Genomic DNA, 27,541 nt, shown 5'->3' on the forward strand with positions numbered 1-27,541 from the left:
ACAGTGTCAGCTTACCATTCAAAACTATCAAAATAGACAAAAGCTATCTGAGCGTCCCCTACTTTCTCCCAGTCACTTCACCCCTGCAGTCATCAAATGTTAGCCACTGAAGTCCACATTATGCATTAGTAAACCTGATTCAACTCTGAAGCACTGCTGGAACCTCATTTTAACACAGACGACCCCACTAATACTAACTGTGGGAACATTTAGGCCTTTTCCTGTCAGTAGGCAATTCACTTCTCCTTTCTCAAATCCCAGGAAGACTCAGAAGCCAGCATGACAACAACAAAGCCACATATGTATTGTAAGAGTTGGTATGTCTTTTGACTGATTTTTCACAAAGGGATATTTTTCTCCCGTTGCTTTTTTAAATACAAAAAACCCCAAGCAAGTACACTAGCAGAAGCTCACTTGGCTTTTTTGAGAACAGCTTCCCTTTTAATAAAATCACATCTTCTTAATGATGTCAATTCTATTGACTTTGATTTAATCTCCACATGATGGGCTTCAGATTAATGCCAAACTCATTATTTTTAAGTTATGAGCTAATTTTTCAAAATCAACTAATTGTTGTAAGAATGTTATTTCTTTTAAATAGTGACTTAAACACAGCCACATTTGTAAACACATTTCAGATCCCAAATGTACCTCATGAATTGGCAATGTCAGAGCTTCCCTACTACAAGATTAAAACAAACATAAATTTATTATTTAAACTGACTAAATCACATCTGAATCTAACTGAAACAACTGCAATTGCTAAAAGGTGAGCCTTATAAAACTCAGATATGGTTTCACATGAACATAGGCTCCACCCTAAAGGAAAGTTTAGTTTGAAAGCTTTTCAGCACAGATTCTCACTTCAGAAACTGCGATCTTTCGATCTGCCATTACGACCCCACATAGACCTCTGCCTTGGAAGCCACTTCACAGTGAGGCTTAAGATCTTTTTGGACAAACGTATTTGTCGTAATTTCTTCCATTTCTCCCTGGCATGAGGGAGTCCAAGGTGATCAAAGGAGTAGAACGGCCCTTTGTCATAAGGCAATGAAAGCCCCAGCTCTGCAACTCACTCGCACATCTGGAAGCTGCCAAAGGGTATCCCTGGAGGAGTAAGCAAGGTTGTGCGGTAGTGCTACTGCTTATCCATCTCCTTTCCTCCTCACCCTCCTGGCGCCACTAGTGTCCTGGTCCTGGGGCCAGAGCGACAGCAAGGGACAACAGCTAGCCAGGCCTCAGCAGTCACGCCAAAGTGACCCACTTAATAGCAGGTCTAGACATACGAGCGCAAATTTACTTCAACCAATTTTACACACTTAGTTTAGGTACTTAACTCCAAAACTAGATTCTAGCTACCTTAACGTATTGATGACAAATTGTATGGTTTTAGACAACCTGGAATTCAATTTCGTTTCTCCATCTTCTTTGGCACCATAGTTACAAATAGAAGTAATGCTTCTACCAGCTCCCAAAGGAAAACTTGTTCAAATACAGAGTTGGGAATTCTCAAAAGAACTTTTCATCTTCTATCATTTTCCACAAGCTTGAATCCAACAGAAACAGTGTTAAACAGCTTTACTGGGAGTAGAGATTGCTACCATCTGTATCTCTGAATGGAAGACATTAACCGAGAGAGTAACAAGAGACTGCCTCATTTGATCATCCATGGTATCTGTGGGTTTTAGATTATGAATGTTGTTCTCTTTAATGTAAAAATGAAAATAAGGTGTATTTCCTACCACACCTGGCTTTCATAACAGCCTGAGCAACTATCTTTTATGTAACCATATACCTGCTCATTAATAAATTATACTTCAGTTAATCTCCGACAGATCAGTGCCACAAAGAGCATAACAGTCTATAACAAACACAAAACCCACTATAACAGATTAATTCAAATGCAGAATGCAGTATCACAAGAGCAGTCTTGCTGTGTGCACACTTTGCTGTCCTTTTTTGGTTTTCTAAATAACACCCATCCACTGCTTAGCTGAAGAAGTGACCGAAATTCAAGAGCTGTGGGCACAACAGCCTTCCTAAATACTGGTGTGATGTTCTGTGCACTTCTGAAGTTAAGCTGGGATAAATAAGGTGAGGCAATATTACTGTAGGACACCAAGGCAAAAGTAATGTTCTCCAGTAATTCTCTATTGCTCACAGCAACAGCAGCAAAATAATCAAGTTTTCCAATTGGAACTGACATACATTAAAACCAGTAAAATAAGAAGAATACACAGTTGCTCCCCATATAAACCTAGTTTTAATACACAAAACCCCTTTCTATGCTTCTATACTTGATAAATAACAGTAACAAGATTAGCTAACATTCAAGAAGTAACAGGCAGAAACTTTCAAAAATTCAGAAGAAAAACATATATCAAGTTCACAAAACTTTACAGTAAATGACAAGATTAAGAGGCCATAAGATTTAAGCTAAAGCAGACAAAGAGGGAAGGTGCTTCATTAAGAGGAGAGAGTGCCAACAGGGGTAATATTCATTTCCAGTGTAAGCCAAAATGCCATTACTACTACAAATGATGCAGAAATTGTATCAGGAAAAACGTGCATGACCTGAGCATATTGGCAGAGCAGAGTGTGAGATTCAGCTGCCTCCATCCACTGTAGCCCGGCACAAACCCTGCCTAGTCTGTAGCTCCAGTGGACACTGATCTTCTTGCAGATTCTGCGTGACAACTGCCAGCTTGGCCTATATATAATGGATACCCTACCAAAAATGCTGCGTGTGCCTATGCTTATAAAAATTAACCCTACAAAATAGTCTAGAGAGACCATAAGTAGTACTACCATTGCACACAGTCAATTCAGGTGAGATACCTGTGATAATGAGCATTAGCCTTAGGAAAAGGAAACCTACATGCTGTCACATTTTATGTTTTCACACTGTTTTTATTTGAGGGTAACCATGTAATCTTGCTTGCAGCTAGTTATGATACACAGTGCAACCATCACCAATCTAGCACAGTGGATACTGAGTTTCAAGGGTGGCACTTTGGTGCTTTTAGGTAGACTACTCATGAAAAGAGTACTAAAAAGAGGGTGAGAACTCAACAAGACACACATGGACCACATGCTAATTTTCACATACAGCCTCACCAATTCACCTCAGCCTTGATAAGCAAACTCCTTTTTTCTCTTGATAAGGGGCTGACAGCCACATTTTAGTGTGGTGGTTTTCTACTTAAGGCAAATACTCACTAGGGACAAGCATTAGACCACCAGGCATGATTTCATTTATTGCCCAAGAGAGCACTTAAGCTTATTTCTTGAACAGTGAAAGGCTAATATACTGTTTAAACACAGCGTTGATTACTGAGATGCTTTTCTTCACTTACTGCTTTATGTCATTACTTACTTTGCAGTAAAACTTAAGTTCACTTTTAGCAAGGCACTTGGACCGCATTTCATCAAAACATATATATACATCCCTGAGAAACATTCATTTTGCTCTCTCCATATTAAAAATTACCTGCAGAATCAAAAGGCTGAAAAAAAAATAAATAAAATCAAGTACTGCGCTGAAGGAATGGCAATCTTGTGCTGGAACATGACAACCCACTGTGGAAACCGCTGTTCTGCATAGGAAAGTTGTCTTTGGGCCTGTCTTCAGCAGACAACTGCTCCATCATAACAGCCTGTTACAATTCATACGCTGCAGAATTTTCTACAGTACTGAACTCTGTGGGATTTCTCTGGACAATACTTTTGGCCATGCACAAATGCCACCAGGAGATTCAAAAATGGAGCTCAAGTATAAGAAAAGGCCATTGAAAAAAGGGTACTTTACTCTCCCTTAGAAAAGGATAACAGGACTGTAATTAACAAAATTGGATTTATATATTCATTGTTTTTATAAAATAGATAATTAACAACTCATATTGACCTGTAACACTGTAGTCTTCCTGTCTTCTATTTTTCTATTTATTCAAGCAAAGACCCTTCTCTAATACAGAGATCAAAGATTGATTTGGCACATCACATCCACAATAACAAACGGAATAACTAGTGCTATGCTTTCATATGTGGAAAATATACTTTACGAACACAAGTTCACAAGTTGCACACAAAGAAGTTAATATGGCTGGAATGTCTTGGAAGCCTAGACGTGGAAAAGACTCAACACTGTTGAATGCTTTCTAGCTGAATCAGCTACTTATGCAGTTTTATCTAGCAGTTTTTACTAGATAGCTTGCTTATTAGTTGATTACCAAGAAACTGAGTTGCATGGCAAAATAATAAAAAAAAAAAAAAACACAACAAGAAAAAACTCCTAATCTTAAGTTCGGAAGTACTGGCAAATACTAAAATTGATCTATTTGTAATGTTAGCTGTTTAAAAAATATATATCCTCTAACAACCTACTTAACCAGTAGCACAGAAGTAAAAAACTAATCTATACTGATCTCATGTTAGGATTTTTTTGCCAAGTGTGATTTGCGATTTCACCTGGATCAAGTACAGTATTTAATACAGTATGACTTGACCAATGTACTGCTGGAAGACAGAACGATCCAGTAGATACTTCTATCTGTAACTATTAGTATGATCCTTGAAATATGAATATTTAAGCTTCATGACACTGAATTTTTTAGTAACAAACATGGTAAGGCATAACTATATTTCAACTAAGGCTAACATCAGTTTTTAACTTAAATATTCAGCTTGTTTTCTACTTGCTAAGGTTCCAACAAGAAGCCCTCTACTGCTAGATTTCTCTGAGAATACGTTCTGTCTTACAGGGTTGGTTACCTTTTCAATTATCAAGGGAAAGAATTCATCTGCTTCCTTAAAGTAGAGCCAATGAGCCTTTCAAGTAATGGCCAATTATGAAAAGATTCACTTTTCACTTCGTGATAAACTAGACATTTATGTCCTCATCATGACCATTTCCTGTGAATAAGAGTGTGCTGCACAGCCCATGACGAAGAGGAAAAATACTAAACAAGTTCCTTTTTTTTCCTCCAACTTCTTCAGGGTTCTTCCTTGATATTCTTCAGGTTTTTATTTAATCCTTTCTTCCATGCCACTGCTTTAAGTTTACTTACGTTTTAATGCAGCCGATAAAGCACAAATTTCATATATACAAAAGAATGTTTCGTAATCTCACATGCTAGTAAAATGTAAAAACTCAATATGAAAACAAGTCCTACGTCAACTAATAATCATTGTGACTGTCTTAGTCTAGCTAAAAAAAAAAAAACCCTAATGATGAAGGCTAATAAATTGTTCCGATTTCACAGGCTATGAAGGTTTACTGGTAGGATTTATTTTGTTTATTTGTTTTAAAAGAAATACATCATTATATTTCTTGTCCATTGTCTTTGCTAAACATAAGACACCTACATCAAACCAAAGAGTTTCAAAAGATTTCAAGAACTAAAAAAAGAAATTAACTACTTAATTTGTCCACTTTACCCTGGTCTGGAAGTCACATTTTTCTACCTGAAGAGATCAACAGGAATGAACATAGTACTCTACATTAATCCATGTCCTTGTATACTGCCATTAATATTACTGTTTAACTTTCTCAAACTTGTTTTTTCAAGGCTATATTTCACCATATTCATACAAACTGGGCAATTGTGAATCGGTAGTCAAACAAAAATCCAAGATGTGCCAGATACAAGCTGCAGTCACTTCAGTTTAAATCACTTCCAAGAATCAGCATACGCATATTGATGTGTTAAAATAATTGCCTTAATATTTATGTGCATTAGGATCAAATCACCAAGTGGACATTAGTAATTTAAACTACTGGAAATAACCGTACTCTGCAGACAGTGGCACCCTTTCCAGAGATCATCTGAGGGAAGCTTAAATTTTGTGCTTAGGACTTCATGGGAGCCCTACTACTAAAGGTGCTTCGCAGACACAATGAATTCATCTTGCCGTAACACACACGCACATGTGTATGCAGGAAGCCACACTAGTCACAGGTAAGACAGACAAATCCAACGGTAGCATCCCCACATCAGCTTTTCTATTATCTGCCCCACTTTGTGCCAATTTCCTCCAGCTTCCCCAACACCTCTTGCTTTGCTGTTCTTCCTTAAGACATGGGATGGGGATTTGTCAAAGTCAATGAGCACTTTATTACAGTGAGAGTGCTCAGTAATGAACAATTCAGCAATTTAATGAGATTCTGTAGATCTGTCTCCAGCCTGTCCATCAAGTTTCACTTCTATAAAGCACCCTGACACTAATCCTCTGGCATACCCAATCTTCACCCTGGGCTGAATATTAGATTCTTCCATGCTATATTGCATTACCACTATAACCTTAGCAAAAATGATGAACTTAACTACACTTGAGGCAATATAGCTGGTCTGATTTGATTTTCTTCTATTGGGTTGACTACGAGGGAATTATTTATTTACTAAGATAAAGCAAAAATCCAGTTTCTTATTACCTTCTGAATGCCTAAATTGGTAAATATTTATGTGTCTTTTAATTCATTCTGGGGACCTGGAATATTTATAAATATATATTTATTCCTGGTTGTACAGACTGAATTAAAGAGACACATGCATGTGTTGCCTGCAGCGGAAAAACTAGTTTTAAAAAAAATTCTTCGGAACAGTATTAGTAACCTTTAGAGAGGCAATTATGATAACACTTAAATGGACAACGTGGAGTTTGTTGTCACTCAGAAAGCAGCATATTACCTATAAGTATCTCTCCCCAGTCTGACCCTGCAACAGAAACAGAAGCTTTGTCAAATTTGCCTCATGAAGTGTTCATTGTCTGGAGCGCACACAATTAGGAAAATTATTTCCAAGTTCTTCCTGCAGGACAGGACAATGACACAAGATTTAAAAACTCCCACTTCCCAAACATCGTTTCAGCAGGTTACAGAGGGCATATTGCTCTGGATATGCTTGCTCATTACTGAGCTGGCATTAATTTGTACTTGTATGGCTTTCTTTAGCAACTTTTCTAGCAAAACTATACCCAAGGCATGTAACCAGGAGATTTCACTGACCCTGCAGAGAAATGATGATAAAACCCAACTGGCCAATCAGGCACGCCCCATATGTGAACTTCAACATCAAAACCTTTTCTGATAAGGGGAATATGGGCTAGGACTCTAGAGTACTATGCAAAAAAAAAAAACCAAACCAAATTCACTATCATGGGTAGAGTGCTGCAGGTTCTGTTACACAGACACACTCCAGAGACTGGGACAGAAAAGAGTCTAACTTTATATTAATATTTGCAGAAAATACTATGTTTGTAAAATACTCCATAATCTAATGTTTTGGAAACAAATATGCCAGTTACCAGACTGAAGGGTTGAGTTACATCTGCATACTGTCTTTATGGTTTGAAGAGCTTACCAAGACATTTTTATTTTTTTAAGAATAAGTATTTTGTTGCTGCATGATGTTACTAATTCACAGAACATGATGTGCCCCACACATGAAAATGTTTTACACTTCATGAAAATGATGGTATATAAATGAAATTATTTGCTTAGAACAATCCAAAAGATAAGTAACAGGGATTGAAATGTAAATCAGTCTTCTGACTCAGTCTTCTCTGGACCAATAGAACACACTTCCTAAAAAGAAAGCACAGGTTTCTTTCAAGCAAGTTACATTCTACCTTGAAATATCCTGAAATACTTTCCTCTGTAAAATATGACAGCAGAAGAAAACAGAAAGAAGTGTTTGGGTAACCAACACTATAGAGATTTCCTTCTACTATATTGTAAATTGCAATTTTTACAGACATATGATGGGAATACTTCCAAGGATAGATTTTTGGCTTAGGTTTTGTGTTTCTCTTTACAGGCTATGTGTTTTTTTCATATTGGGTTCACACACACACACACTGAAGGTCACAATATAATGCTGTTATCTTGTTAATATATGGCTAGCAACCTGGCCCTTTTCTAGATCCAGCTTTTTTAAAGGAAACTATCTCCATCTCCAGCTTCTTGCTGCAAACCTTCCACTAAAACCTCCACCCATCTCTGAGCAGAGCAGCCTCTGTGTTGATTATCTAAATTTGCTTCAGGCAAAGTCAGCTGTGGTGGCCTAAATGACTACTGACTTTACACAGCTAAGTTTACCTGAAGTGAACAGGAATGACTGCAGAAGCAAGTTTGCCACCAGGCTTGCAGCAGTAGCCTCACCAGAGGCAATAATAATTGAGCGGCATGAATCAGCCACCTCTTCCCACCAGCAAAGCTGGATCTGGAAGAAAATCTCTGGCCATATCAGAGTAAAACAAGTTAAGCAGTAAGACAAATTTCTCTTTTAAACAAACTAATTGCATTAACACAGCACAACTTTTTTGAATTTAATGTAAAAATTTCCCTCAGTTGTTATTCACAGTTTTTGCTCAAGTGCTTATCCTCCCTCGAGATTGCTCCAGGGTTTCAAAACAACAGATTACTGCTACAGTTTACAGAATATCGCACATTCTACTTGTTCACCAATCTCCTTACCTGCCAGATTTGTTCTTCACTGAGTGAAGTGAGTCTATCACTTTTAAAAACCTCTCGAAGGAGACAGTATGGGAGTGCCAGAACTTCTTCGGGATGACTCTTCAATAGCTCAGACAGATGTTTTACTAAGAAGTCAACCACTGCATTCTCCAACAAAGTGAGGTTGAAGAGGTCCGCAAGCTTATACAGGTCCAAGTAATTAAAGCTATTTAATTCCTAAATGGTGAAGCAAACAAAATATGTCTCAGAAAAAAAACACAACCAAAACAGAGAATAAAAAAATCCCACAGGTCCGATAATGAAAAGAGGTTATTCTTTTGGAGCTGTAGAGAAGGAAGGCAATATAACTTGAAATTAATTAACACAGCCTCATTCAAAATGTATGTGTAAATGTTACCAGTGCATATGCAAATATATATGATAGTACTAATTTATATTGCAACTGCTAAGGTTATATATGCATAAAGCATCTGTAAGAACTATGGAGTAGTATGTAATATAGTAAACCAGCATGATTTACACCATGTGACAAGAGCTCACAGGATTTAACAAGTGGATTAAAAAAATGTGTTTGTTAACTACAATGGTTTGTTACAAAGCAATTGTTTGTTCATTATTTACTGTTTTGATTGATCTAGAGCACTTGTGTAGTACAACTTTTAGTTCTATGAAACCTCACAAAACAAGAGATGTCGAACTACATTTTATTACGTATAAATTGTATCTTCAGTGAACAAATAAACCCTTCTTTTCCAATCACTGATATCAACCTCTAGTGGACGCCGGCCTTGTATTCCTTCTCCCCCTCCTTCCAGCAGCAGAAAATCTGCAGAGACACAAGCTGCAGTAACTCAGGGCAGGAAGTTTCTTCCATCCTGGTAACAAATAACTTACATTTATAAGCTAATGTTTTCAACTTGGCATCCCTTGTATATTAGCGGCTGGACAGCGAATTACTGCTATTGTAGACCACACGACTCCCTTTTAGGAGAGAGGCCAAGAATTCATCTGTATTTGAGAGAAGCACCCAGGATATCTGGGAAATAAGCACATTTACCCATTTCCTCTGTTCTTGCTGCATGCTCACACCTCTCCTCTCCTCCTCTCCCCTCCACAATCCTCGGTTTCATCTTCCAATTTACCGCAATGCTCCCTATCAGCTGCCTTCTCCTTGACCAGCTCCATGTGTGAAAATGACAAGAAGTCTTGTCAGTTTCACTTTGCCGGTTAGTTAACATAGGGACTAGAGCAGGAAAGAGAAACAGACTAAATTAAGTCAATTTCACTTTCACTGCTCTGCTGGATGGAATGGCAGCACCAAATGAAACTGACAAGAAATCTTGTAAATGTCAAATGAGCTGCACGGCTGGCAGATAGAGCAGAGCAACAGGGAAGATGGGAAAGTGCGAAGAGGGGGTTTTTTGGAATGTTTTATGGACTACATCTTGAACGTGTGAATTGGGTGGCTGTCCCAATGACTGTGGAGCTGTTTATGCATATGCAATGGAGAGTGGAGAAAGAATTTTTTTCACCTGCTTAGAGGAGTCAGTACTGGAAGAAACTGAATCAAATTCCTGTGGAGGCTCCTGCTCCTTACGTAATCTCCCTGTCCGATCGGTGCACCTTCCCCAGCAGAGTTGCACACTAAAGATAAATCCTACTCATTATCTACTCAAACTGCTACACTGGAATTTCACATTGTTTTCTTGGATGAACAAAGAAAACTTCTTGACATTGTCAGAACAAGCACTAACAGATATCATCCCAAAAGCCACAGATATTCTAGTGTCAGTTCCTCCTCACACTAACATAAAAGAGGTAAGGATAAATGCTTCCCAATTGCTGAAAGAAAGAGGGAGGAATGAATTTTGCATGAGAAGTATCTGCTCTGTGTGCTTGCTCAGTGACTTAGTATCTGCAGATCACAGATGGTACCTCACACCACCACTTGCATGATGGCCATGCAATGGTGGCAACACCACACAGGAGCACAATCAAAGTAAACATCACAGCATTTGACAAGCAACAACCATGATATATTGTCCCTGGTTTGGAAGATGATCTTTTCAAAGAACTCCCTGATTGAGTGAATGCCAAACATCCAGAAAGAAATTTAGAATAGCTCAGTGTATATTTATCGAGCTCTTTTGTAGTCAACAGCTATACCTGGTGAGGACAAAAATAAACAAATAAATAATCAAGCATTGTGATCTGAGGATCAACAGCCCAATTACAACATAGGCCTGATCAAACCCCACTAAGTGTCAATGGGGAAGAACAGATGGCTTTTGGTGGACTTCAGAAGAGGAGAATACTGGAGACAACATAATGGAAATCTTTCCTCACTAGAGAGAAACAGTAATATGACACACAAAAATGCAATCTTCCCCTGAAAAATCTTCACATTTTCAGTGAAATCTGAAACACACTGATAAGTCTTTATTTTTGGTTTGGGTATTCTTTATGATTCCCCAAACTCCTCTATCCCCTCAGATCTACACCAACTGAAGTTTTTTGTGAAAGCTGTCATACAATTGAAGAGGCCAAATATACTTATGGATGGATAAATAAACTCTCACCAGTTGTTTATTTACAGTATTTTTTTTTATTTATTTGTGTTCACTTATTTCAGCTGCTTATTTATTTATGTGTCTTTATTTATTTATTATGGGGGTTTATTTGTTTACTTATTTTCATTGGTAAGCTTCAGGTGATTTTTGATGCTTCACCTAACATAATGTATTAGTAACCTGCTGGACTTATGGTTTACTGCTTGATGAATATTGCAAGTATATTTTGTTAAAACTGGTCTCGGCCTGTAATCAGAAATAGTAATTTCTGGGTTTGTAAGGTTAGAGCTGATCTATAGGTTTGTATTTCACTGCCAAAGAAGCAAGTAGTGCACTAGCTTTTACAAATGAAAATTATCACTGTCATACCAATATTCAAATCAAAATTATATAGTACTATACATTACTGTCTCTGTGATGATACTAGAGGGCAAAAATGTCACACTGAGATTGCATGATGTATAGCACAGATCAGATAAACTAGTTCTTCATATGTGGTAAGACTTTCAGAAACACCAAAAAGCAGTACATATGTTAGTTGTAAAAAAACCGCGCAAAACCTGCACCTCACCTTCTATCCTGAAAAAAATATCCAACAGGAAAATAACAAAATCACTGGATTTGAAGAGATTTTCAAACTAAACTTTTAATTGAATTAAAAACTTTGTTTAAAAATGGAATAGGTTACTAAAAAGAAATTTAGGTGCAGGCATGAATAAGGGTTGTGGCAGTCTGTGTTTTCCACAGATTTTATTATACTGTGTTAAAAGAGCAGCTACAAAAATTAAAAGCCATGTGCAACTTTCTTCTGGTACTGTATCGCAGCATGCATTCTTTAGAAACATGCAACACAAGACAGGTTTATGTAAATTCTTGAAACTTTTAATCTTTTTTTTTTTTTAATAAAACTTTTTAATATATGCCACTTATCTTTTTTGAACTGAAGGATGAAATATGAACACAAACAGAACTGTCACTAACAGCTGAAGAGAATTAGGGAAGGTAGTGATCCTATCTCTTCTAATATGATGTATGTTACGCTGCTGAAACATGTTCAGACTAAGATTATTTATGCAGGTCTTACAACTAACAGTTGAAATAGTTCTAAAATCTCACATAAAACTCAAACCAATTTAATAAATTGGCCAAATTATTTATCAATGTCTACTTCTAAAATGAGAAACTATCTTTAATCCTATGCATACTACTTACTATCCATCTCCCTGCTTCCCCTCTCTCTGAAGTAAGAGAATCTATTGTTCTACACTATTGGTCTTCTGCTTCAGCAGTATCAACCTTTAGATGCCAAACCAATTTAACAATGAGCCGATATGTAAAACCCTCATAAAAGAAAATCAGTTTTCCAAACAAACATAATCTGAAAGATGACAAAACTAAATATTTGAAATAAATTACGTGACAATGTCCACATTTTAATACAGAAGTGTATTTTAATATAGAGATATGATAAATTGTCAAATGGGAAAAATAGATATAAACATTGTATTAAAATTACTTCAAAATCCATCTTTATTCATTTGTACTTTAAAGAATAATTGCCTTGCACAAGCCACAGAAAAGGAAGTAACAGATTGATAAATTAGAGTTAATCATAACCAAGTACACAGCAGACTATTATATACCTCTATTCCTCTGCTCCGTGTTATAAATAGTAGAAAAAGCACAAGGAGAACTAAGGGGAAAGAATGCATTTCTTTATGACCTTATTTGAAAGATAAACTCCTTGGGGAAATACAATTTATTCAGATTATCAAGACCCTGCTGTGCAAATCTACAGTGTGGGAGCACACTACAGAGATCAAACAATATTTACTTTATTCTGTTGGGTATAAAAGCTTTTAATGAATGCATAATTAAGACAGAAAAAGTATATACAGCTTTAGAATTCCACTGCCAAGCCAAGCCATTAATATCCAAAGAATCGTACCCGGTTGTAACTCCACCTGCTTCCTATTTAGATTACAACACAGTTATAAATCAAGGTATTAAAACAACTAGCCTTGCTGCTATAACAGTGTCACCATGCAACTCTCCTCTATTTCCCCCTTCCCTAAAAGGGGTTCAGCCTCTTTAAAGCAAAAAGGAAGTGCAAGGTCTCCGGGACAGGGACATGTTTATTTAAAATCCCAAAACAACACCTAGCACAACAGGGTCTTGACCCTGTGTCCTCCAGGTTCTCTGCTACGTTAAATACTATAAACCAGGTGCAGCATTCAGAAAAAAGCCTTAACATAAATCATAGCAAAGACAGACTCTAAATAGATAAGGGATAGTACAAAAATTAAAAATTGTAGTGATAAAAATGTACATCTAATCAAAAAAGGGAATAACACAATCTTAAGAGAAAAGAAATCCAGTTTTGTTGGTTCTAGCTCTTCCCTTCTGTATCAAAAGTTCTCATTCTGCAAAACCTTACATATTTACCTAAGAACTAACAGATCATGCACATACCCAATAGCACAGCAGACATGCGTGTTCCATACTAAGCATAAGCAAAATTACTTCAAAAATGGTATTTTAAATCTTATTTGAAATTTGCCTCCATTAAACACTGAAGCCATCAGGTTGAACCATGAAAGACATTTTGCTGAAGCCTGGTCACAGTGGAACAGCTGGGTTAGAATTTTGCAATGTATAAAATTGTGTTCACATTTATTACAAGACCAGTGCAGACTGTAGATTTATTTATAGACACAGTAAAGGATGACTTCTTAAATGACTCATTTTATAAAATTAATTTTTCTGGTATATCACTGCTTTCTCAACACTTCTGGTAATTCTTGCTTTTGTTTTCTGTTTGAAGCTTGAACAGTTATTTTGCATTCTTGCTGTTATTTCACAGTAGGTCTGGGGCTAAGTATAAGAGCAACAATATCAAAGCATTTCAGCCTTATTGTTTTCCCTCCACACTATGTGCATTACTTCCCCTTCTTAGTGTTTCCCTAGATCTGCTTGGTTTCCAGGTTCAATCCTGCTGGCTGGTGCTAGTGAGCATGGAGGAAACCTGTGACATTCACAAGCACAGTGGAAAGACATGATTGCTCACATGATGAGACAGGTGTGGTCTTCAAAAAAGGAAGTGACACATGCCATATGCAGATACTCAAAAAGTAAAACCAAAAAGAGAAAATATTTTCTAGAATCCCAGATAGATTAATCTAAGTTATAAAATAGCACAAATATTTTCAAATGGCTATCCAATTTAAGTGACTCTGATTGTACATACCTCGTATATTACATACAGGATTATGTGCATCACAGAAAGAAATATAATGAAACCTTAAGTCTACACAATTAAAAGTTTCATGGTACCATTGGAACAACCACAGGTAAGGTTCTGCAGAGTTTCCAATAGCTGTTTCCCCCTGCTAAAGAGATGCTGCTGTGAGAATATTTTTTTCTTTTTTAATTTTTCAAACTGCAACTGGCACAAACACTCCCCAAATGAAGCACTTCACACCTCACCTGGCTCCATATTTTGCCAGGTATTCCTGGCAAAGTAACTGTAACAATCAGTATTATTCAACAAATAAAAAATACAGGGATGAAACAAAACATGGAAAACTCATCTAAACCATCACCTGCCCTTTTATACAATTTCAGCCAGTAGAAACCCAAAGGGAGGATTTAATCAGATTTATCAATGTTTACAGTTCTTGCCAATTAAGGGAGCCTGTCTCTTCTTCAAATATGCTACAAGGAATGACATAATCCTGCATTCGTTACTCCAGCAGAAATCACAGAATATTGGTACATAGTCTTTACAGATGTTTTGTTACTTAATATTTTTGCTAACTCTTCAGCATTAGTAAAGTGCTTGAGGAAAGCTGAAACCTACTTGGCTAATCCATCAACCACCAGCAATCTTTTATAGTAAATGTTGATTTTTTGGTTTTGTTGCTGCTATTGTCAAATCCAGAAAGAGCAATTTCTGTCCTTTAGAAATCCAAAGTTCACAGGGGTATCATGTAAAAAATTACTTACTGTCAGCAAGAAGAATAAAGAAAAATAGGACTGTACAATACTATTGCTTGCAATTCTTTTGCAGACTCTTAATTGAAACAGTTTAACGCCATGAGAATACAGGAGCAGAAGTTTATTCCTCTACTATGCTGGACAAGCTCATCAAATAATCTTAATCACAGATTAAGAAAGATCCATCTCAAAACTCACTCTGTTCTTGCTCCCAGCTACTACTACAAGCAGGCTCAACTGATTTTGAGACTGTTTCCTAATTTCCAGCTTAATTTGCTCAGTTTATATGCATTTGTTCCTGTGCCAACGTTATCTTTTAGTTTTAACACCACTCACTCTCTCCACGCTCCCCCCTCCCTCAGTATTTATTCCCTTGATATGTTTACAGAAAGCAATCATATTCCTCATTTTGCTAGACTAAACAAGCCAAGCTCTCTTAATCTCCTTACATAAAACAGGCCTTCCTGATCATCTTAGCTGCCCTTTTCTACACCTCTCCCAGTCTGACTTCATTTATTCCTCTGCATGAACAAACTCTTCACAGTATTCATGATTTTTCAGCAATACCTTGTACACACCAGCATTAATACTTCCTTAGCTTTATAAATTACCTTGCATGAAATATTCTAGACTCAAACTGCCTTTTTCTTGATGGTATCGCTTTATAGCTCAAAGCCACTGTATGATTTAATACACAAAAATTCTCTGTAAACTTGATCCTCAAGTGAGACACTGTAACAGCCCTTCCATCTGCCAAGGCAGGACAGAAATAATACGACATGTTACAAATGGGAATTGAGTATGATACAGTAGATTCTACTGGGGATGCTCAGAAATTATTTTCCAATTGCTTATTTAATTTCTTTCTACATTTGAGCAACAGATCTTGTAATTGTCTTGGTACATACCAGTTACTTATTGGGGGAAATATTATTTCAATAATCTTCTTAAGATCTGTTTCAAAAGTAGGCAGGAAATCCCCTTAATATTCTGAAAAGCAAAGTAAGTTTTGAATCACTATAAAGTATGAAAACTCTCAAACACAGTGAAAATATAAGTAGAAAATATGTTTCTAATATACAGTATGTTAAAGTGTCATTTTTATTCTTAATTCCATTACCAGCATGAAGGGGAAGGGGAGAGTAAGAAAAAAAAAAATCAACATAAATCTGTTAGTAGATGTATTAAGGTACCCGATATCTTCCCTTTCCAATGCCTTTTTTTAAAATAACTTACTATTTTATCAAAACTTAATACTTCAAAGCTGAAGTTTTCCAGCCTCACAATGAATCTCTTTAAAGTCTCTTGAAAACATGTCACACATTACTGAGATCAACAGAAAAAGACCATTGGTCTTTCACATTAAAAATATTCAGGATGGAAATTACCCATAGGAGTCCCCGTCACTGTGAAAAACTTCTGTTGACCCCCCTCATCAGCCTCTAAAAACACTAAATAGTTTGGGTATACTCAGTAATGACGTCTTTGAACTTTGCAGCTAAAATCTCACCCCCTTCTAGCTGCACTGTCCATAACGTATTCCACAGCTAAGCAAGATCCTGTCTGCATCACTGTCCACTGCGAGCCAAATCACAATGACAAAACCTGAAGCCTGGAAGTCCGTTTCTATGGTGCTGCTTAGGGTCCACTTTGGAGCCCTGGCAGGTCAGAGAAAGACACTAGCACTTTTAAATGCAGAAGCATGAAAAAAAACCCAGACCGCAGAACAGGAGAGCGGATCCCGACAGGAACTCCAGAGACAACAAGGAGCAGGAGCAAACAGTACTGGAACCTAGCAGGAGAATTAGAAACACAATCAAAAGAACACATGGCTTCTCAGCGAGGCTGGGTGATAGTTCCTCCAACTGTAGGATAAATGTAATACATAAATGTAAATGAATAAGGATGAAGATGGGTAATAGCATGATAGTCACTAACTAAAAATGGAAGTCAACACTCGTGATGTATTGCTAAACAACAAACACAGGGAGCATATTCCAAAATTATCAATATACTAATGTTAACACTCTAGGTATAAATAAGAACAGGGGAGGTGTTCATATGCAAAGAATATGTAATATGATTCAAATAACTGTTTCATAATCTTTTATGACATTTTATTTCTGGAACATTACAATGATGTGTATGTGTGCTCTGTAATAAACCATTTTTCTTAAAAACCTGTCTCTGCTTCAGAATCATGGGCAACAGCCTGCCACCAAATGCTTAAGGATTACAGAGCTAATAAACACACTTAAAAATGGAGATTTGGAAAAAAGTAACTGTAGCAAGCAGGACATCTAATATCACCAGATAATGAAACAAACTAAAATGTGTGGAATGACAGGTCAATTAGCATACAGATTCAAGTCTTAGAAATTTTTGCTGAATGCAAACAGCAAAGCTTTCTCAGAATTTTACGGCAGTATGTGACACTATCTACAGAGAAGCTGAATCTAGTGCACAATAACTCAATACTGAGCATAATTTTGATAGACAAAGCGGAATCAGTCACCAATTTGAAATCAGTAGCTCCTAATGCATTGTAAAAATCACATCACCCCAGCTATCTATCAATGTTTGACTTTTATGAAAGGAATAAGGAGTCAGTAGGGGAACTTTTTTTTTGAAACCTCAGAAGAGCTCATTTTCCCAAGTTTACAAGAAATACTGGCAGAATAAAATGGGACAAATTTAACACAAGGAGTATTAGAGAAAGTTGAGCATTATAGTATTTCATAAATTTCATATATCACATACTTTTAGTAAGATGCATCTTAGATGGATCAAAGATTGGTTTAACGACCATCTCAAAATGAAGTTACTAATGGTAGGTCATAAAGCAGTGTAACATTTTCTGGCAAAGTTCTCAAGGAATTTACTCTTGGTCCCATACTGTTAACAGTTTACTTGAACTAGAGAATGGTAAGTTTCGCCCGCAGATTTTGCAGAAGACTTTGCAAAAGCAATGGGGTAACAAATTACGGGAATGACAGAATATGAGTATTATCTGGCTTTCCTGGCAAAGTGATCACATTAAGAAATAAAAATCCAAGAACCAGTCACATAGCTAATACAGAAAATATACCAGGCGCTATTCAGAACAACACTTACAGACCATCAGGAGGCACTAAGAAGCAGTCATAAATAGCAATATCAGTTCTCAGAACAGTACTGCACCAAAGGAATAAAAAAACAACTAAACAAAAAACTCATGTCATAAAATGCACACCAAGTACCATTCAATAAAAAAAACAAACACTCTTGCTGCTTCCACGTTGCATTTTTAAAGCTACTGCTCAAATATCGGTCCCAGTTCTGAAGTCCACACTTCAAGGATATGAAAATACTATAGGCTGGGAAACCAACCTTGCAAGTTTTAATGTCCTCAAATTAGTTTTAAAGAAAGACTCCTGAAGATTTGACCTTAAGCAAAGATTTTTATTAAATGGAAAGAATATATGAAAGCAAAAAATTTCTGAACAAATCTTCGGAAAATAGTTTCTGGCTAATGAATATAGGATCAAAGTTACCCTAGCCACTGGACTAGGAAGTACAGGACTGATAGCACTGCCTTCGTGTGATTAAGAACATTTCACAACTCTGCATTAAAAAAGTTGCTGCAATAAACCAAGTCTTTTGACAATTGTCTATACAGGTAAAGGAGGAAATATTTGCACAACTTCACCTCTGAGGGCATATGGTTTCACATTCCTCTAAAGAACAAGAGACTTGTTGCAGCTGCAGGAAGATATGAGGGTACTCAGCAGTTAAAAGAACTTGCATGTGAATGATGAAAAGGCAACATATCCATTTTATTTGGAAAACTGTCATTTGTTCAGGTATCTCTGTGCTCCTGCACTATCTGACCTCAGCTCAAAAATCACTAAGAAAGTTTTTGCTCACAGCACTAAACCAAGGCGAATTCTCATTTTACAGAGAAAAAAGGTGGAGAAAAAGAGTAATCTAAAAGATTTCCCATGATGCAGAAGATACGAAACCCAGAACCTCAAACGCCTGGAACACATTCCAGTGCTCTAGTACTTAGAAAATTGTTTTCTTCCCCACCCCCAACTTTAACACAATTTAAAGTTATTTATACAGCTCAATCTATCAGCAAAATGTCTGTAGCATGTTTTGCATAAGCATTATGTCTCAGTAAAATAAAACCCTCCACAACACACTGTCCCTAAATTTATGCAGTGAGAAGAGCATCTCTCCTCCTCATGGCTAGGAGCTGTGCTGGTTAGTAGGTTTCCTACATAATAATCAGAACTAATCTTAGAAGGTAAGCAGGATAAAAAGTAGTAGTAGTCCACATACAAGAAGTGAAAGAATGAAAACAATACTGAAAGGAACACTGAATTAGAAGGAAAAAATAAAAAAAATAATTCAGTATGCATGAGGTTGGAGGGGGATTTGCTTGTATGTTAAGCATTATTGACTAGGGATTCACTTATCACTCTCTTGGTCAAAATTATTATAAACTCGACTCTCAAAAATAGGAAACCTAGAAAGGGCAAAGCCCAAAGGTAAAAAATGGACCCTGACTCAATGCCCAGTTTGACATTTCCTACATCTGTCCTTCAGTAGTGTCAAAGAAGTCACAAGTCCTCCCAAAACTAATGTGTGAATGTTCACACTGCTTTGAAGTGAACATGTTTGAAGGCATGAGACTTCAAAGATCATGCCAACTTTGGTTCATGTAGTTTCTAGCAGTTCTTATCAAGAATGAAAAATAATCCCTCATCATTCTTCTCTCTCTCCCCCCTCCCCACCCCCACCCCAATCTCAAACAGCTAACAATCAGAATTCCATGCTTTACCACCAAGGCTTTTTTTCCACAGAAAAATAGAAGAGAAAAATATTTAATCAATGCGTCATAATATATTTAAGATGTAATCAAATCATGAAATTCTCATTGGCTTCAAGATTTCATTGGGAAGACACCACATTTAAAAGCAGAACAGATCATTACAGGCCCAATTTCTAAGCGTTCGCAACCACAGATGCTTGCCAGTAGCTCAAAACCATGGAACACATGAAATGAAGCCAGACACACTCTTACAGAAAATTCGAAGGGCGTTTAGAGGAGGGACATAGCTCAGTTACTTCAAAAATAATGTATTTCTGCAGCCAAAGTCACTGGTTTTTTAAAATTAACTAGAGCTTACTTACTGAAAAAGATTTTAGTCAATGATTATACCATGCAAGGTTATAGAAATCAGAAATTTCAGATTTTACAAAGTAATGCTGCTAAATTTCAAAGATTTCAACCACACCTAAAAGCAAAACGCTAACAACAGCTTATCAAAGGTTACATATGCCCGATATTGTTTGTTTTCCCCTACCCCAAAATATTCACCACACACACTGATCATTTTCACTAATTGTTTTATTCCTTTTCAAGAAGTTTGATTAATCTGTTCAACTTTTGATCCAGGGCTGAATGGTGCTATATGAGTCCAGAACTTGTTTAGACTTTTTACCAATGGTGTATAATACACATCCAAGTTAAGACTCAAATCAGCCTCTAGGTAGTCAAACACTTTCAAGTATTTAGTAAATATATTCACCATCAGCCTGTCAGGGTCCTTGACATCACCAGTGTATACATCTACTTCCTGCATACTTCAGTTCCCCATGAAGATGGTAATGCTGCAAATATCAGTAAAAATAGTGAGGCAGGCAAAAACAAAACAGAAGGACATAAAAACACTGATTGGGCCTGTCTCCCAGCATTGGGCCTGTCCCCTAGCTTTATCCCTGGCCACCATATGCTATTTCAAGTCTGTGGGAATTCCAATCCCAATGTGTTTTGGGGGCTGAGCACACCTGAGGTTACTACAGTACTTTCCCTCATGATAAACAGGTGTGCTTAGATGCTATGGAAATTCAAGGCCTTCTTGCATATATAATTAGAAGAGATGTGGCTTATGGTAAACAAGGAGAAAACACTGAAATGGAATATAGGAAAAAGAACTCTTTTGAGTGGCTTTGGAAACTTTCACAAAGGTCAGTGTTTACGAGGCAAGTCCAGCCAATATATTACTACCCCTCTAATCCAGAGGGCACCACAGCTTCTATAAAAATTAATGTAGAGACTATTCCCTGTGTTAGTAGCTCAGTTCCCGCTGAACTGCAAATAAAAGTCATGGTTAACATCATTCAAGATCCAATGCCACCTATGCAACTAGACACAACCAATGGTAGAAATCACAAATTCTGTAAGACTCTGTTGAAACAGATGGGAAATTTAGCAGCGTCTTCCTCCACATTAATAAACAGATGTTTAGAATAGATTACACAGGAAAACAAGTGAATAAAGTTACAAACATTTTTCAGTTTGGAATAACACACTTGCAGGACATGACTGATGATCAATAAAGTTGTTGATACTACTAATCTTTAGGTTTGTATCTATAATTTTTATAATTAGTGAGATGAATGAGGGCATTTTATAACTTTCAAAGCTCTGATTGCATATTGGCTGAAGATTCAGTAAGACAGCATGCATACCCTTATATTCATTCTGCGTTCAAGACCTATTCAATACCCTGCACAGAAACGGAGGTTTTGTTTTCAATAGAATTAGCCTACATCACAATTCTGAGGCAAGATACTGGTTCCCTGGCAAATTCTACTCTGATGCAGTTGTGCAAACAAAACACTGTAAATGATGGAACATGCTAAAATGCTGTTTCATTTACCGCTGCTGAGACCTACTAAAAAACACCAACAGCCTTACATGAAACTTGTTTCCTTCTTTGTGCTCCCCTACAAACTGAAATGGTTCAATGAAAAATGTTTTTCTATTAAGTACTGAAATAGTATTTAACAGCAGTTAAAACTAGGTGATAATTTGGGGTATTTAAATTTCTGAAACTACTTACGTATACTTTGGGCTTAAGTCATTTTCATTACAAATCTTTCTTCTTAACTAGCAAAACACACTAGTTAAGTGTGTTGTAAGCAGTTCAGAGAGATGGATCAAAAAGAAAAGATTAAGCCATCAGAAAAACATAACCTATAACAGTGGTACGGGGAATGAACTACATAGATCCATATCAAGTTCAGACTTTTTGCCTTTAATGAGCAATTGTCTAAAGAAATGTCTAAAATGAAAATACTGCCAAACTGGGGGATGTCTCAGCTTGGACCTTTATGACATCTCCATTTCCACCATTAAGTAACCAAGGTTTTGAATGGATATTCTCTCCTATCAGGCTGACAGTAAAATGAAAATAAGATATTTTAAAAAGCCTCATAAAAGACAAAGCAGAGTCATTCCTTATTTTCCTCAGTTTAATGCTTCAAGTGCCAAGTTTCCTCTCAAATTTAATCAAATAATAAAATTTCTCATTCATTTACTTAAGAAAGATTCTTCTCCTGCTTAACATTTCAAACTTGAAATTGATCCCTGTGAAAATAATAATAGTTGTGTTTAAAAATACAAAGTATAGAGGAAAGTAAAAGATACTTTCTTCACAGTTAAGGAGGAAAAAAAGATTAGTTTGTTTTGGCTAAGCCAGTGCAGAGGAAAGAAAAGATGGACAATTAACTCTCTACCCCAGTGATACTTCTGAGATAAAATCAGATTGTAACTCACTTCAGGCCCAATGTTCTCTTCAGGTTCATAGGTTACAAATGATTTATAGTCACCATTTTGTACTTAGCATTCTGGCTTTTCCCATATTGGTAAATACTTTATAGCCAAAGCATCTTCATGTTTCAGAAACACCTTTGCTAAGACGGCTTAACACAACTGAAATTGCTTTAGATCAAAGCAAATTTAACTAAAATGTCCCTCTACTTCTTTACTGGAGGTAAAAAAAAAAATCTCTGTACATCTGGTCCCTGTATTCCCATTCTTTCACATTAGAGCTGTAAGTCTCTTTCAGGTCACGTCTTCCACATAAAAGTGCTAAACTAATGCCGCTTAATGACAAATTAATGTCCATGAATAAAAAATACACCTCTAATAGCATAGAGTAATTTGCCATTACAATATCATCATTGGACATGCCCCTGGTTTAATACGATGTATTTAATTCATAACTTAATGAGTGATATATAAAAAGAGAGAGATGAACCCTGCAATTACATTTATGTGAGTCTGTCACCTTATTTGTAAAACCTTAGAGTCATTTACATTCAAATTAGAACAAATGAGTGATTTCACAAAGTGCAGTGATAAATGACCATTGCTGCACAAGACAGAACTGTATTTCCTGCGAAAACATTAACAGTTTCCTATTATTTGTTAAAAATTACAATCCATATTGCCCAGTGTTGTGTGAATAATGGCTTTTTTACTGATTAGGTCAGAAGACTAATACGGAGTAAAAATAAATAATTTTTCTTTTCATTTTTTCTGATTTCAGCTCGAATTTATCTGCTCGAACTGGTACGGGCTCACAGCGCCACCTGCTGCCCGCGCCGGGGGAGGAAGGGCCCCAACTGCCGCCTTCCAAGTTGCCGCCATTCGGCCTTCCCGGTGCTATCTCTTGCCATCAAACAAATTTTCCTGCCAGACTGCTAACTCGGCATGTCGCCGAGGACACCAGCAGATAAGCGAAGCTGCACTACTCAATTACAAATGCTGCCATTTGGGGGGTTCACGTATCTAAACAGCCTCAACTAATGAGGAGATTCAAAAGCTAAAGACACCAGGGAGGGGGGGGCAGGAGGGATGACATAATACATCAGTATTGATCAGAAGGTAATAAAACCAAAGGAGAATTTTGTACACTAAGCATCTGGGAATCATCGGCCTCTGTTTACAGCTTCATAAAAACACTAGAAAGATGCTAGAAGCAGGAATCTTTCAGGGGCTGACGGACAGAAAGGTCAGGTAAGGAAGCCACATTGAGTAGAAAGACAACATCAGAAGGGCAGAGAGGGAAACGGTGAAGCAATATAGTTTCTTTGTTCCTCTTTAAGACACATACCAAAACTGCTCTCCCTTCCTGACAGAAAGTGCAAAGACAAGGAAGACGTAGCAGTATCTGTCTCTTCCCAATTTGTGACCTCTCCTGCAACTCTGAAGCAGAAGACCAGCAGTGTATATCCATACAACTAGCTAGACAGCTTGAGAGTTTTAATCTGGCCAGTAGTAGTAAACCTAGACACTCCAGCACAATTCTTTGCACATCCATCAGCAGTTCTGGTTCAGCTTTCCCAGCTATTACTTCATTAGGACAAGTAGAACACACACAGAGACACAACCGACCAGCAGGTTCCCGACCGTAGTTGCACCACTATCTCTAACAGTTAATACCCCCAGGAGCAGAATATCCACCGTCACTTCACAGCTAAACAGCAGCAAGTGGACTGCAGTAAGAATGGGATTCAAAGCGACTGGGTATACCAGTTTTACTTTCTTCACTGACACCAACTGCAAAAATGGAGAAAACCACCACCATATTTTTTTTTTCCCCAAGTCTCATTTTAAGTTGGAATCCTCAGCAGTGCATTCACGTTTCATATATAAAAATATGTATTTCTGTAATGTATCTGTATGTTAAAGAGAGAGCCGGAGATAAATTCCCAAAGTTATTTCTAAGCTTTGTACAATAATTTTCCTAATGACTGTTAATAGCTTAATGACTCAACAACTGACAAAACATGCTCCTTCAAAAAATAGCAGGCTAGCACAGCAACAACTGGTTGCATAACACTGAAAACCAGCAAAATGCAAGATAACATAATTTCTGTCTACTTCATATTCATGGTAGGGGAAGGTCACTCTTTCCACCATGGGATAAAGTTGGTGGATAAAGATGCAAGTTTGATGGTAGTGGCTTTATAAAACACCACTCTAATTCTGGGGAAGTAGGGGTGGTAGAAAGTGTGCAAGCATGTACTTAGATTAAAAACTCAGTATTAGTTAAAAAAAGGGCAAGCATTGGTTGCTAGATGACCTTTAGATTTTTTTTCCAGAAGTTTAATTTGCTCTATATGAAAAACCCAGGAGCTAAAATCCCAACTGAGCTGGGGTTCCCAGCAATACAAAGGTGATGCTCTCAATCTCTAGTGCAAGAATTAATTCATCTCTGAAGGAGAGTATCTTAGTGAAAGTTGGAATTGTGTTGTTGGCACCGTTCCAAATGGAGAAGTTGGGTTTAAGAAAAATAAACTTTTTTGAAGCTCTGGCCCCACCACATATAAAAAACATGCACGCTCCTTTTAATTCCACAGGCAGATTAATTTGTAGATTCTTCCTTTTAAAACTAGTATCATATCTCAATCTATAAACACATTTAAATAGTTTAAAATTACTAGAAGAAAAGATCCAGTTCATTAGGTATTCATACACCATGAAAAAATTTTGTTTTATAAGCCTAGATTGACCATTAGAGTAGAAGGTTAAAAATCAAATGCCCCTACCCAAGACAATTTGCCTGTCTCACTTATTACCAAGAATTATTCCAGGAGGTCTTTCTTTATCATTTGGAAGTTGATTAATCTGATTTTTCCATTCAAGGCCTGATCTCGCTCACTGTCTGCTTTTGTATACAAGAATCCAGAGCATACGGTACAAAGGTGGCCCTAAGAAAATTCCAGTTGACTGCTGCTGTACAGTGCCGTGTTTTTTTCAGGCTCTTTTTAATCACTCACCTAAAATGTTCTTTTCAGCTCTGTTTAAAGATGCTATGACCGACATCAGTAGCAAGTGGGCACATATACCTGTGGCAGAGTTCTATCCACTGTAATGAAGTTTCTAAAAGGTAACGTAATACATTTATCATTTCGCAGGGAACTTAATGCAGTTAAAACTAACGGCTAAATTGGCATCAAAGTTTTAACTTCTCTTGACAGAAAAACATTCATGATCCCAAGAACAACTTTTTAACAGTCAGGGGAACTTTAATGGCAATCGGGATCACTGCTCATGTCTACTATAATTGCTGCTCCTTAGTACTGTGAAAATAGGAAATTATTTCCAGCATTGAGTACAATGACAGTTAATACCACTTCTAATAAGGCTGTATTGAAAATACTTAACTGTCCAACCAATAAACATAACATAAATGATATCCCAGACACTGTCCAGTATGCAGACTCTGTCCAGTATGTAAACTTAATTTGCTCTTCACGAGATGTGCCTGATCTGGCATCAGAAAGTTAAAGGGGTAAAAGCTAACAATAATGCCATGTCCTGCCTCTCAGAAATGAGTGGGCTGTTTTGGACAGTTCTGCGACTTTTAAACCTCTCACTCACACCTATCACTCTATTACCTTGAATGTAATCCAGGAGGTATATGGGACTCCACTGAAAACAGTAATACTGGACTTCAGAAAACACAGAAAAATCACTTAGCTTTAAGATTTCACAATGGGCAGTCTTATGTCCAGACCTCTGAATGTCAGTGGAAATCAACCTCTGGTTTAAAAGCTGATTACTAAAGCTATATCCACACAATATTGAGATCATGTTGATCAGCAGAAGGAAATTCCAAAAAAACTTGTATTCTGAATAGCATTTCCTCCCTATTACATTTTGATTGTTGAAATGCTTTGCAGTTTGTGGCTCTCTTTGGTACTGAATACACGAACAGCTAGCTGTAAAAGACAAAACTTCTTACATCTACAATCAGTTATGTAACTCAGACATTTATGAAACAAACATTTCTATATTCTGAATAAATCTTTTAACACGTTTGTACTCTTGCATAAGAATAAAGTCATCATGTACCATTCAGAAAAACATTTGCAAGTTTTAAGTGTAAACCAGGTCATCACAAACACACTACCTAATACCATGTTCTCCACGGCTCCATTTAAGTCGTCCATTCTCAGACTTCCATCACATTCAACGCCTTCAACTAGCTTTCTCATGCCTTCTCCAATGTCACAGTAGGACAGTTATGGTCCACTGGCACTCTAAAGGCTAGAGCTTTTAAAAGGGAAATGACATTCAGGTAATCTGCTTCCATTATAATTCAGAGTTTACCTGCTGGTTGCAGCTCTCTGCGTTAGCCTCCTTAGAAAAACTTCAGCCCAAACTAACAATCAATCTGAGCTGGAAGACGAACTCGGGAAACAAAGAGTCTTAGAGAACTAGATGTGCACTCTGCAAGCAAATACTCTGTGTGTGACCACAGACTTTAGTGCAATTCAAGACACACAAAGCTCAAGCCTTCAGCTTCCACACCTATGGGGCAGCAATACATCCAAGAACAATCACATTGCCCTAGCGTTTGTTTAGATTGAGATGGATGTGTGAGATTTCAAGCCTTGTTTCTATGTTTAAAGTACCTGAGAATTATGCAGACAACATAATCAAAGAGATTCATGAATATGTATGTATCTCATACATCAGCATGCTCCAAAAAGTCTCCCTCTACAAACTGAGCTAAAACCAAAAACCCCAAACAGCAAAGGCTAGGTGGTGATCATAATTCAAGATATGACACTGCTGAGGCAGGAGAAGTCTGCACGACACAAAGCCGGAATTAAGACCTAAAGTAAGGAATGCTTGGCTATTTCTCTTGTTTGC

The 27,541-nt window shown here is 37.1% G+C and overlaps 1 protein-coding gene across 5 annotated transcripts in view; it reads right to left on the reverse strand.

The window, feature by feature from the left end:
* Nucleotides 1-27,541, reverse strand: part of KLHL32 (kelch like family member 32) — a 129,359-nt gene that overhangs the window by 30,891 nt on the left and 70,927 nt on the right. For 4 of the 5 annotated variants that reach the window (XM_056344369.1, XM_056344367.1, XM_056344368.1 and 1 more), the window contains one exon: nucleotides 8,474-8,689. The exons of the other annotated variant lie outside the window; for it this stretch is intronic. In XM_056344369.1, the coding sequence (XP_056200344.1) occupies nucleotides 8,474-8,689 (216 nt within the window). The remainder of the gene's footprint in view (nucleotides 1-8,473; nucleotides 8,690-27,541) is intronic. 5 annotated transcript variants of the gene reach the window in all.

Source organism: Falco biarmicus, chromosome 6, assembly GCF_023638135.1.
Source record: "Falco biarmicus isolate bFalBia1 chromosome 6, bFalBia1.pri, whole genome shotgun sequence".
Taxonomy (NCBI): domain Eukaryota; kingdom Metazoa; phylum Chordata; class Aves; order Falconiformes; family Falconidae; genus Falco; species Falco biarmicus.